We start from the raw sequence: 13,146 nt of genomic DNA, 5'->3' as shown, positions 1-13,146 counted from the left end.
TGCCCCAGTGTCATGCTGTTCTCTCCCCCTCTATCTGCCCCAGTGTCATGCCATTCTCCCCCCTCCATCTGCCCCAGTGTCATGCCGTTCTTCCCCCCTTCATCTGCCCCAGTGCCATGCCATTCTCCCCCCTCCATCTGCCCCAGTGCCATGCCATTCTCCCCCCTCCATCTGCCCCAGTGTCATGCCATTCTCCCCCCTCCATCTGCCCCAGTGTCATGCCATTCTCCCCCCTCCATCTGCCCCAGTGTCATGCCATTCTGCCCCCTCCATCTGCCCCAGTGTCATGCCATTCTCCCCCCTCCATCTGCCCCAGTGCCATGCCATTCTCCCCCCTCCATCTGCCCCAGTGTCATGCCATTCTCCCCCCTCCATCTGCCCCAGTGTCATGCCATTCTCCCCCCTCCATCTGCCCCAGTGTCATGCCATTCTGCCCCCTCCATCTGCCCCAGTGTCATGCCATTCTCCCCCCTCCATCTGCCCCAGTGCCATGCCGTTCTCCCTCCTCCATCTGCCCCAGTGTCAAGCCGTTCTCACTCACACACACTCACACACACACTCACCATTCCTCGTTCCCTCGCAGCTCTCTCCCTCAGACACATATTGTAGCCGCGATGTGATGACGTCATCACATCGCGGCTACAAATGCCGGAGGCCGGAGCTCAGCGTTAAAGCCGGAGCTGAGCTGTGACAGCTCCGGCTTTAAACACCTATGTATTTCATCTCATCGGCGTCCTACCGCCGATGAGATGAAATACATAGGCGTTTAAAGCAGGAGCTGTGTGCTCAGCTCCTGCTTTAACGCTGAGCTCTGTTGGAGCCGGGACATGCCGACCGGGACCATTTTGTTAGGTCCCGGCCGCGCCGCGGGGCCCCGCTAAGCGCGGGGCCCCGGGCGGTTGCCCGGCCCTGGATCCGCCCCTGACCATATGTATTCACCATCCTGCAAGGAGACTCAGATCTGGGGACATCTATCACAAATATTCCTAGAACCAAGCGGATAACTGAGAGCATTTTCTAATGTCTTACTGTGTGAATTGCATTAATAGTGCGATGAAACTTTCCAATGTGTTGAAAAGCCTCCACCATCTTATCATTTTGGAAGAAGGCTTCATCCATTTTTTTTTTTCTTAAAGAAAAAACATCTTTTTTTAAGAAATGATTTGAAAAGCGATGCTGGGGGTTGTAACCATACTTGTAATACAGCTTTCACCTCTGCTGCTGCCGCTACTGGTGCAGTAGTTTTCTTGCTCCAGGCAAACTGCGAAATCTTTGTGGATCCAGGTAACCAAATATCTCCCATCGGGTTTAGTTGGGGCCAAGTTCGTAGGATGAGCCAAGAAAGCTTTCCATATCCTGTCCTAGTATCTCTGGATCAAAGGACAGGCCCACAAACAATGGAATAAATTGGTATCCAATTCACTGCATTTGAAAGACCTAGATGATGGATATATGCCCATATAATAATCTTCTGGGGTAAGATATGAGCAGTGAGAGCTCTTCAGCAAGATTTTTGGAAATTGCATTGAAGGCAAATGTCTGTCCATGGGCATTAGAATGTTTGAGGGAGTCAGTGCAGGGACATCCTATATCTCCCTGGGTAGTGATGTCCTAGATTTATCATAGTCCTCTGGGGTAGAAACATACACATAATGCCTTGTCATCTGTCCCATTCCCTGACCCTTGCTGACATAACATGTCATTGTTGTCTGGTTCCAGTCATTGTGCTTAAACTGGTAGATAACCCCTTCATTATATCTTGCCTAGAGAATAAAATGCCATAGAAATATTAGGGTAGTGTGACCTAAATCTCGCCAGGGCCAGTGTTTAGTTTTCCCAGAGGTTCGCTTTCCCACTGAAATAATCTCCTCTCTATGCCAATGGTAAAATATAGAGTGTGGACAACCATCCTGGGAAGACAGATTTTAAGATAGGTGTTGGATCTGGTGAAACCTCCAGGTTGGCTGTTAATTTAATCCTCACCCTCCTGGTAGAGATCAGCAGGGGGTTTCAACCCCGTTCTTTAGGAATATCCACATCTGGCAGGTGGAGAAAGGTGGCCAAGGTGTGGGAAGGAGTGAAATACGGTTCCAAATGAGTATAAGCATAATAGGATGTGTTCTGTAACTAGTCATGTGTTATGTGTTGTCAGGAAGCCAGATTCTAAATTATGACATTGGGAAAGCTAGTGCCCCCATTCTGGTGGCACTGCTGTAATATGCTGTAAGCCATTCTGGATAGGAAGGTCATCATCTTTTTGCTGGGAGTGGAAGGATATGTATTCTTTCTAACATTTTTCCATTTAAAGACTAGGTAATAGGATGATTGGATAGTTTGTAAAGACAGACAAGTCCCTGTAAAATATATTTGGTATTGCCTCTATTTCTAGGTTGACTATTACTCTAGGCTGGATTGCTTGTGGAAGAAGAAATTCAGAAAGGAAGATGAAGAGATTGAAACAATGGAGAATCTGAATCGGCTTCTTCTAGAAAATGTCCTTCCCGCCCATGTAGCTGCGTATTTTATCGTCGACAATAAAATGAATGAGGTAAAGATTTTAGTAAATTAGAGTTTACTCCAGCAGCCAGAGTCCGGTCATACATTTGTTATGTTTGTTATGAAGCTACTGGCATTTTTCTGTTTCATTGGGGTTACCATTTGTTTCAGAAGGGACAGCAGAAAATGCAGCTTGGGAGCATTGGGATTTTGTCAGATATATTACTATAATAGGTAACCGACTAATAAATTTACCCCTCTGATTATAGTTAGTTAAAGGGGATTTCAGGCACAATTTTTTTTAAATGTCTCTACCACATATTTGACCCCACCTAACCAACTTGACAATCCATAGCTCACCTGGTCTTCTCGGTGTTGCCGTTGTGCTGGATTTGTTGATGACTCCACTTTTGACCATGGCAGTTCCACAGTATATGAGAAAAAAAAAACCCTAGTTCCCATGTTTCCTTCAAGAACACCCTGTAGAACAATCTACTGTTCCTTCCCTCTTCTCCCATTCTCTCACACTAATCTTGGTCTTGGCTGTAATCAGAAAATGGAGAAGAAGGGCAATACATCACTCAGTCCGGTGACATCTCTGCTCCACGGTTGGGGGAAAGGACACAAGACAGATTAAACCTTATGGTTAGTAAGAGGCTAGTCAGGGGGTGATGGTCCTGGAAACCATTTAAACAATCTAAATCTCATGGTATTAAGCCTTAAAGGGGTTGTCTTGTGATGGAAGAGAAAGCCTTTCAACATTTTGGTGATATCCACTGTAAGTCACTGCTGCTAAACTGTTAGTGATCTCTTCAGTCTACACATTGTGATGGTCTATGAGCTCGCCATCCACCTGAAGGTGTCACTTGTATCTTACCCCTGAAACTTTGCTGACAAAGCCGAGATCTAACACCGGGCGTTTACTCCATAGGATGCCACAGTCTATAGTCACCGCAGTATCTAAATGTTTTTTTAAAAAACAATTATGGTATGAAAAAATCTGTTCTTGCCATAATTCTATTGACCTGAAAAATCAAGTCTATCCTTTTTGTGATCACTGCTCTACTATGGGTTAATGTGAGGAAATTGGATGTGATAATTGAATTGAATTGTCCATTGCATCCATGGAGCAGCAGGTTCATGGATCACTCATATACTTGAGTCTATTCAGTAAACCATGAAAACAGAAAAAAAAAAAAAAAATATATATATATATATATATATATATATGACCTGTCCTATTTGACTGACTTTTCACACATGTGAATAGCACCATAGACTTGTGCTGATGACGGCCATGAGGCTGACATTGAGAAGATTACTGGTGTAAGTGGCCATGTGGTCTCGTTCCCTGCACTATTGTACTTTGTTTTTCTGTACCGGTAGCATATTCATGTTAAAGCAGCATGTAAAAACTATAAATTCATTTAGGAATAGAAGTGAACAGTGGGACTCATTTCTCAGTTTCCTGGCATATGTTTCTCTTGCCTATGAGATTTATGATCATTTGTGCCAGTTTACTGGTGTAAATGACTCCTACAAGCTTAAATAGGTATGGTTTATGATCCCAGGGTATTCTCACTGCAAATTGATTTCTTACAATTGTATATATTCATTAATTAATAAGGTTAACGTATATAATCGAGTATAAGCTGAGTTTTTCAGCACAGTTTTTGACCTATCTATGACCAACCACAATAGTAATGTATAGAATCTCCCATAAAGTAGTGAAAAAAGAGAAGCTTTAAAAAAAATATAATAAGAAAATAAAATAAATAAAAGTTCTAAATCCCTCCTTTCCCTAGAATACATATAAAAGTAGAAAATTACTGTGAAACACATACACATTATGTATCCCTGTGTTTCCCCCCCACTTAGAATTCAGCCAGGCTGAATATAGGGGATCTGCAGTGCTCCTGTTCCATTGGGAAGGGGTTAATAGGAGGACTGCAGATAACCCAATACTCAGCCAGACTGAATTCCAAGTGGGGGAAAAAAAAAAACAGTCCTCAAGCTCAGGGAAGGGGCAGACAGACAACCAAAACACCCCCTCCCCTTTCCCAGCACCTACTCCACCCAAAAACTCCGACCATTTTAATTTTTGATATTTTCCAGTAGCTGCTGCATTCCCCCCCCCCCCCCCCCCCAGGCTTATACTCGAATCAATAAGTTTTCCCAGTTTTTTGTGGTAAAATTAGGGGCCTCGGCTTATATTCGGGTCAGTTTTATGTATCTTTGTGTTGTGAACACATAACTGGTGCCATTAAAAGATACCTCTGTCCTCCATAGCTATTGTAACCTCACTAGTTGCTGATGTATATATCTCTACTTTCTTCATGTAGCATGTATGTGGACAATGTGTTATATTACTGCTGATTTCATGAAAACTCAATAATAGTTTTTGAAACAAAACCGCACAATCTCTACCAGAAAGAACGTGGTCTTTTACCCCTTTTGTGCATTCAGCCTGACTGCAGGCTAAATATTGATGTGCCCTTGCTGGATGGGAGAACCAGAGATAGCCAAGTGCTGTACTTCACCTAACTCTGCCGCTCCCTTTGAGGTGAATGAATCCCGTCCTGCACTGGCTCGCCTACATTCAGACTTTATTGACAATGGCGGTAAAGAAAAACCATTCTCTGGATTGGCGTGGGTCTCATCATTGAGACCCACATTATTCTACGGACAGAGGATTCTGTATAAAGTCAGTGTCAACCCCATAGAAGCGATGACCATATAGTTATGAGCAGAGTCTTGCTTATCAGTTTGATGCATACGTCTATAGTCTGCTTTTCACCCACCCTAATGCTAATGTTACCCATCCTTTACCACCAGGACCTGTACCACCAGTCCTATGACTGTGTCTGTGTCATGTTTGCCTCAGTACCAGAATTTAAGGTCTTCTATACGGAGTGTGATGTCAATAAGGAAGGCCTGGAATGTCTGCGGCTTCTAAATGAGATTATAGCTGATTTTGATGAGGTATTTTTTGGTTTTCATTACCTTTTTTCTTTTAAATGTATACCAATAGAATTCTATAAATTGTGCATTTCTTATGTTCTTTTCCAGCTTCTCATGAAACCAAAATTCAGTGGTGTGGAAAAAATTAAGACAATTGGAAGTACTTACATGGCAGCAACAGGTTTAACGGTAACCCCTGGGCAAGAAAATAACCAGGTATAATATTTAGTACAGTCGGTAAAATAGGATTGAATGCTTTCTATCATTTGTGCTGGGCCTGCATTTTACACATACCAGAAAGTCAAAGAAGAACTGGCACCTATCATCAGGATTGAGCATTACAGAAGGCAGCCCTGGGGTCTTCAGTAGGTAACGGCATCGGACCCCTGTGATCTTGTTTGCTAGGATTCCGATGCTATAGTAGGGAGCCCCCTACCTCCAAAACCTGTCACTCAGAAGCAGGAAAAATGAGCCCTAACACATCAACTTCTAGAACTGACTCTTCACTTGTTGCCTGTTATAAACTGCCCATTGACAGCTGCTATTTGTACTAAATATTGTTATAAATATCGCCTGTCAGTGGTTTTAAAGTTCTGGCAGATCATTGTATACATTTCTGAATATGAAGAGACTATATGCCAGCTGCTAATTTTACTCTGAGCAGTGCAGAAACATCATCAAAGAACACAGCAAAGTAAAAAAATATATATATATATAGATTTTATACTACAAACACTTCAACTTCCTATAAAACAGTTATTAGCAGCTTTCTGGACATTTTGGTTGAAAGAGATCAGAGGATAACCACTGTAAATTAAAAACTTGTCAGTTTCCTATGGTTACCACTAGAGGGAGCTGGGGCATATAGCTGTACTTTGAACATGTATAGGCGCCCTCTATTGGCATCTGGAAGAATGTGCTATTTTAAAACTGTATGAAAAACCCCCCCAAACCCTAAATATTATCTGCACAGAATGTCGCCCCTTCAGTTACACAGTACTAGGAGGTTGGAAGCTTCTCCGGCTCCCCTGGATATTGTGGACTGGAATGTAATTCTTACTTCTCTTATAGGACCAGGAAAAACAGAACGCACAAATTGGGATTACTGTTGAATATGCCATGGCGCTCATGCAAAAGCTGGATGGAATCAATAGACATTCCTTTAATAACTTTCGCCTCCGTGTAGGTGAGTCGTTGAGTCCTTACAAATGTGTTTTCTCATGTTAGCAATGTATTCCCTATACACAGGATTGGGGTAAGTTGCAAATCGGACGGCTCTGACTGCTGGGGCCCTCACTGGTCACGATATTAGGGGGATTTTGCTCTCTTTTCTGAAAGATGGGAAACCCCTTCTAATATAGATCCCAGAACTCTTTCTACTAACTGAAATAAGTTACTGAGGCTTTATTATGTTTGCAAATGAAATGGGGAATGATAGGAAAATTGTAGAATGTTTCCTGCAAGATTTAAGGTATCCTATTGTTTTATCTCTACAACATCTTATACAGACTTTTCTTTCTCTATGCCTAGTTGTCAGATCTCTCTCCGATATCTGTCCCCTACTTCTGTCTCTTCTTTAGGCTGAGGCCCACATGGCAGAAACCCAGCTTTTTTGGTTGCAGATTTTGCTGAAGTTTTTTCAGCCAAAGCCTGGAGTGGATTGAGCAGAAGGTAGAAGTATAAGAACTTCTATATATTTCTCATTCCTTTTGTAGCCATTCTTGGCTTCGGCTCAAAAACCACAGCAAAATCTGAAGAAAAAAAAAAAATGCTGCGTTTCCGCAATGTGGGGCTTCAGCCTTAAAGGCTGTGTGAACATTAAAAAGGGGCAGAACATTTTTGGCCATGTTAAGCTCACATTGAGAAGAGCTGTATTGGTAATTTTTGCTTTGCTTGGAACGTGGCGATACTCTTAACAGTGATGAGTTATTTAATCTTCTAGGCATAAACCATGGGCCTGTCATTGCTGGAGTGATCGGTGCGAGGAAACCACAATATGACATTTGGGGGAATACTGTGAATGTGGCCAGTAGGATGGAGAGCACAGGAGAACTTGGAAAGATCCAGGTAAGTTACAGTGTTTACTATTCCAGTACTTGCTTTGGAGGAAACAAAATGTGAAGAAGTTATCGCAGCGTGTACAAGTGAAGAAAGCTCTGATCACATCTGTACTGGACAGTCCACGAGGAACATCAGACAAGTAACACAACAGCCCCTGTCAAAGGGGTCTGATGGGTGCCGTGTCAGTCATATCATGGAAATGTTGGGACAGATATGAACAGAGCTGAAAAATATGCAGGATCAGTTGTTTGTAGGACTTTAGTAAAAACATGTGGGAAATAGGAGCGTTCTGCAGATATTTACATTTATTTTTATTTCTAAATGCTTTTAAAGTCTTATAAAGGGCTGTAAATAATATGGCTTAAAAAAATCCTATAGATTTATACATTGAGGTTTCCCAACTTTAAAAAAACAAAAACTATAATTTATAAAAATAATAAGATAAGATAATCCTTTACTAGTCCCACATTGGGGAAATTTCAGCATGATATGATATGGTGTGAAAGATACTGGCTGGTATACCAAATGGTCCTCATGGATATGTCAGTATGATAACCTTATACAAACTCTGTATGAGGTATTCACGTGTTACAGAAAAGAGGATTGTGTCCTACTCCATCAGAGGTCATACATATAGACGGACCACTCCTGAGGTACACATGTAGCAAAGTTTAAGGGGTTCTCTGGAAGTAAGCCAAATTATTAAAAAAACAAACAAACAGTCAACACCTTTATTCTGTATGTTGGAAATGTGGCTCCCAGAATAGCTGAGCCGTACACGCGAGCACTTTCCATTCACTTCAATGGGACTGCTCGTAGTGAAAAAAGCAGCCCATTCATTTCTATGGGGAGCGCTCGTATGCCGGCTCCCATAGAAATGAATGGGAACTGCTTTATACGCCACTGATTCTGAACGTGTTTTACGTTCAGAATAAGCTGGCGTATACTCAATGTGAACTCACCCTAACACCGATGACCTAACCTAACGATGATCTAACCTCGCGTATCTAACACCGATGACCTTATCCTAAGCATAGATGATAATATTAGAAAATGGATATTCCCTTTAGCTACTCTGTGGCACAGTCTTAATATATACATATATATTTATATATTTTTTTTCAATGCAAGATCTTACACAGAATGTTATCAGTGCAATGTTTGCTGCATCTGTAACATCAGAAAGTGATAGGACATCTATTGTTAGGTAACAATAGTTCCCACTGAAGGCCGCTGAGAGATGAGAGAGAGGTTGGCCAAAGCTGCTGATCTGCGGAACTGGCTGTCATTTTGTGTATACACTGTGTATATGGGGAACCTCGACTCTCTGCTCATAGATGATGTCAAGGGAAGAGGAAAACCTGAAGTCAGAGGTTTACAGTTTTACACTCTCCCCAATGACAATAAAAACAGAGCGAGAAAAAGAGGTGACTGGTTATGGTAAGATTGGGCTGATATGGAGGTATCAATCTCTGGCCCACAGGCTAATGATATTTGGCCTTTGAGGACAAACCTAATGTCTACTAGAGAGTCCTGCAGGGCAGATCAGAGTAGCAAACTATTAAGTTTTGCTTAAACATAGAAGATTAAGTTTCTTTCCATATGAAAAAAAATTCATAGTTAAATCTAATGAGAAGGAAAATCTTCTTGTGACTTTGTCCACAGTTTTTCTTGGCCCACTGTGTATTTGAGTTTGTCTACCAAGTCTTAAGTCAGGGGTGTCAGAGGTATCTGAAAGAGTTTGGAAAGGGTAAAGACTTGTCCCTTCAGTAAACTAGGAGTTATCCTCTGATATATACAGTGGTAAGGAGGTTGTGGCTCCAGATCTATGTCTGGGTTTCCACTGCCAGATTTTGTTCTGGTTTGTTGTTTTTGAAGCCATAACCAGGGGTGGAGTAGCCTCAGCATCAGCCCTATATACCCCTCCTTGTTACTCAATGGGTTCAGTGAAAAGAAGTAATAATCCAGCAAAGGCCTATAGCCTTGTAGCAATAGCCACACTAACTGTTCAGTATTACATCGATGTGCTTTCTTTCCAGGTGACAGAAGAGACTTGCCATATTTTAGAAGCATTGGGTTATTCCTGTGAGTGTCGGGGCCTGATCAACGTTAAAGGGAAAGGAGAACTCAGGACGTACTTTGTATGTACAGACATGGCCAAATCTCAGAGCATTGTGGCATGAACTGACCTGAAGATTCAGAAGAATGGAGGAAAGTTTCACATGCTGCCTACTTTTATATGAAGATTTTGCCACGTAAAGTGCCCGTTCCATGAGAAGAGAGGCCCTTTTTCTGGACTATTGGCAGGTCTCTTATGCACTGCATGGAATCGGCAAGAGAATATTCTAGAAAGTTTGCTACATCTACAGTATTTCTTACCCAACAGGGGAAGTTGGGTATGCTAGATAAAAGGGTGGTTCATACCTCAAAGTTGTTACTTTGCAGATCCTTGTATTTTAGAAAATACTTCTTAGTTTATTTTTTTACAGGACTTGGTAAGAGGTGCAGAAAGTAATAAGAGGGTTTAAGCCGCTATGATCCATATCAGTGTGTCTTGGTTGTCAACCATGAGACAGTCACAAAAGTAAAAGATGCCACTGACACTGTCAGGTAAGAAGGACATTGGTACTTTTACTGTTGACCTCATGGTCTCCAAGCCTACGGCGTACCAGGCAAGTGGCGGAGGTCCAGCTTTTTGCTGTTGGAAATCGGGGTGCATCTTGTGTAGATTTCCAGTGACATATGGGACAAAATGATAATCACAGATTTACCTTTGGAGGGTAAAGGAACAAGGATGAGATCTAATGCTGGAAGGTTTTTTACTTTAAGTGTTTCTGATCTTGGATCTAGTCAAAATCTGACGAGTTTTGTAGTCTCATTTTGGCTTGTTTTATTCAGTTCAGCCTTCTATCCACAGCCTCTTTGTGAATTTGTAATACAGTGACCATACCCACTATGGGCCTATGTTATACCTCTGGGTGCTCCAATGTTATACACAAATGACTGATAAAGGAGCCAAAGTGAAAGCTGAAACCACCAGAGAGGGGTCGCAGAGAACAAGGGACTGGGATTCCAGGTTGGCTCTTTAATACTTTCATTTTATTTTATTACCTTTGCATCTAGTGTTATGAAGTTTTTAGTCTGAAAATTAAGTTTTGTTTTTTTTTAAGTTACAAGCTTGTAGGCTATAAGAGATATAAAATAGCTTTAAAAGGGATGTATAGTATTGAAAGCCATTACTTCCCATTCACTGCCAGGGAGCAAGAGAAATCCATGAAAGACTTCATAGAGTGATAATGTATCAACTGCAGTGAATGTTTCACAGTCTGGTTATATTAACCGCATAAACTGTGGGTTATTATTGTAAGTTTTATATGTATATACTGTCATGCACTGCTGTAGCTTCTTGTGTGGATTATATGGGCTTCCAAATGTAAGTAAAGATTACCATACTCTTACTGTCATGGATTGGATCAATTAAGATCATTGGACATCCAGGACCCTTAGGCACTTGTACCTCCATTAAGGCTCCCAAGGCATCTGCATGACAAAAGAAGTCACCTATGCCGCTGCAGATTTGGGTGCCTCAGTACAGCTTAACCTGCCAGCCCACTACCATATTTAAAGTGAGATTATGAAAGCAATTTGTTCTCTAACTGTAGAATAGAGAATAACTTGCAAATCAGTGTGGATCCAACCAATATTGAGAATGGTGTTGCATCTCTACCAGTCCCATGGAACTGAATGGAACGACAACCCCTTTATTGTGGTCCATAGGGGCCCCAGTGTTCAGACTCCCCATTATCTGCAACAGTTGATAGTGGAAGAGTTGCTTTTGTGAGGAAACAGATTCAACTTCTGTAGGTAAGTGAGAACACCAGCAATGTTTTAGATACTAAGAAATTGCCAAATGAGTCCCTGGAGGATGATTTAGGAATATTAGTATAACAAGGCCCATCCTCTGTCAGAGGTGCGCACCTGTATTGAGATATATGCAAACTCATAGTTGGCGTAGATTATGAGCAACATTCATGCTTGTAAAGTAGTGTAGAAAGCTTGAGTTTAAAAAAACAAACAAAACAATGGAACAGATTTAAGTGTTCTCTCCTGAGAAGGTAGGTGACATATAAAGCAATGCATTCTTAGTGGACAGAATTATATGGCTGACCATGACTAGTTATGGTTAAAGCAAATAAAGAAATCTAGTGGTGCAGCTTAAACCTATCAGATGTAGCACCACAACACAGGGACCCTGGACCGTCTCCGCTGTCTTATTACAGTAATGAGTGGTGGGACAAGCTTTCCTTTGTGTGCTGGAATAAAAAAAAAAAAAAAATAATTTCTTACAGTTAGTCTGATTTCCACGAATAGATGACCCAGGACTGACATCTCCTTCCTGAATGTGGTCCTGTGAGATGGGAACAAGTTTCTTGTTCTCCTGGTTAGACTTATAATCCAGAGCCCGTTCCTTCCCTATCTTCCATGGAATAGACAGTGGTCTGGTAGGGGTTAAACTAGTCGTCTTCATTAGAGATGAGCGAATATGCTCGATTGAATACCTCGACCACAGGGAAGGTGGGAGGGGCAGTAAAAATTCGAAGCCCCGGAAGTGTTTATGCAATGGGAGCTATGCGGCCGAGGTATTTGATTGAGCAAATTCGCTCATCTCTAGTCTTCATGTTTATGTATAAAGGAAGAAACATTGTAATTAAAATGCTGCATGAGATTATGACAAGACTGAGAGAATGCCCATGGTGGATATAGGAAAGTCCCACATCAAATTTCAGGATCCTGCCCGGTGTTCTTGTAAGACACTTGTTTCCCCCCGAATCCAGATTTGGTTTTGCATTCTATAGTATTTATACTCCGATTTTACCACTTGTATTATTTTAAGTATTTTCTTTGTCCTTGGGGGTCCTGAACAAGAGACAGATGTCAAGTTTTCCCTTCTTTCTATTAAACTGTGCCGATTGAATGTATAGGATAACAATTTAGAGTTTTTTTTTCCCAAAACTTATCATATGATTTGCCATGATAGTATTTTGGAGATGTTAAACTTAGAATGTACCACTGGTTGTGAAGAGGAGTCTTTTTTAATGTTTTTGTTATTAACAAATGAAAAACTTTACAAAAAGTCAAATGATAAAAAATTGTCTACAGCGTTTATGCAGTGCCATGTACCAGACTGCAGAAATAACCCCTATGTGTATCCTGATCCTGCACTCTGTGACATTTAATAGATATTATATATATAATATCTATCAGGATAAGAGGACAGTACTGTAAATGGACTGCTCACATTAACAAATGGCATCTAACAAAAATAAGGACTAAGTGGAGTCTACTACTGCTTCCCCTAACCATGTTCACCTACCACCAGTGCATTATAGAGGACGTTACATTCATAATCATCATACCTCTGTTCTATATAGGTCACTTTTGTAGATTTGAAGAAAACAAGTCTTATGCAGCTGAGGCCGTTGGTGCACTGCTAGAGTAGGATGGGCGATGTCATAACATTGTGTTAGAAGTGGCACAGGCTGGAGATGGTAGGGGTCTGAGTGGCAACAACAGTGCTCTAAGGAAACTGAAGGTCCGCCCCCAGAGCACCAACTGAAGTCTTATGCA

At 41.5% G+C, this 13,146-nt stretch overlaps 1 protein-coding gene across 1 annotated transcript in view; it reads left to right on the top strand.

The window, feature by feature from the left end:
* The window catches only part of ADCY7 (adenylate cyclase 7), a 68,863-nt gene extending 58,849 nt beyond the window's left edge, over positions 1–10,014 (top strand). The window contains exons 20-25 of the mRNA XM_075281860.1: positions 2,390–2,548; positions 5,332–5,478; positions 5,566–5,673; positions 6,529–6,643; positions 7,400–7,524; positions 9,558–10,014. Of these exons, the coding sequence (XP_075137961.1) occupies positions 2,390–2,548; positions 5,332–5,478; positions 5,566–5,673; positions 6,529–6,643; positions 7,400–7,524; positions 9,558–9,701 (798 nt within the window). The 3' untranslated portion in view covers positions 9,702–10,014. The remainder of the gene's footprint in view (positions 1–2,389; positions 2,549–5,331; positions 5,479–5,565; positions 5,674–6,528; positions 6,644–7,399; positions 7,525–9,557) is intronic.
* The last annotated feature ends 3,132 nt before the right edge of the window (positions 10,015–13,146 follow it).

This window comes from Leptodactylus fuscus, chromosome 7 (assembly GCF_031893055.1).
Source record: "Leptodactylus fuscus isolate aLepFus1 chromosome 7, aLepFus1.hap2, whole genome shotgun sequence".
NCBI classification, from domain to species: domain Eukaryota; kingdom Metazoa; phylum Chordata; class Amphibia; order Anura; family Leptodactylidae; genus Leptodactylus; species Leptodactylus fuscus.
This window is presented reverse-complemented; position numbering and strand designations above follow the sequence as displayed.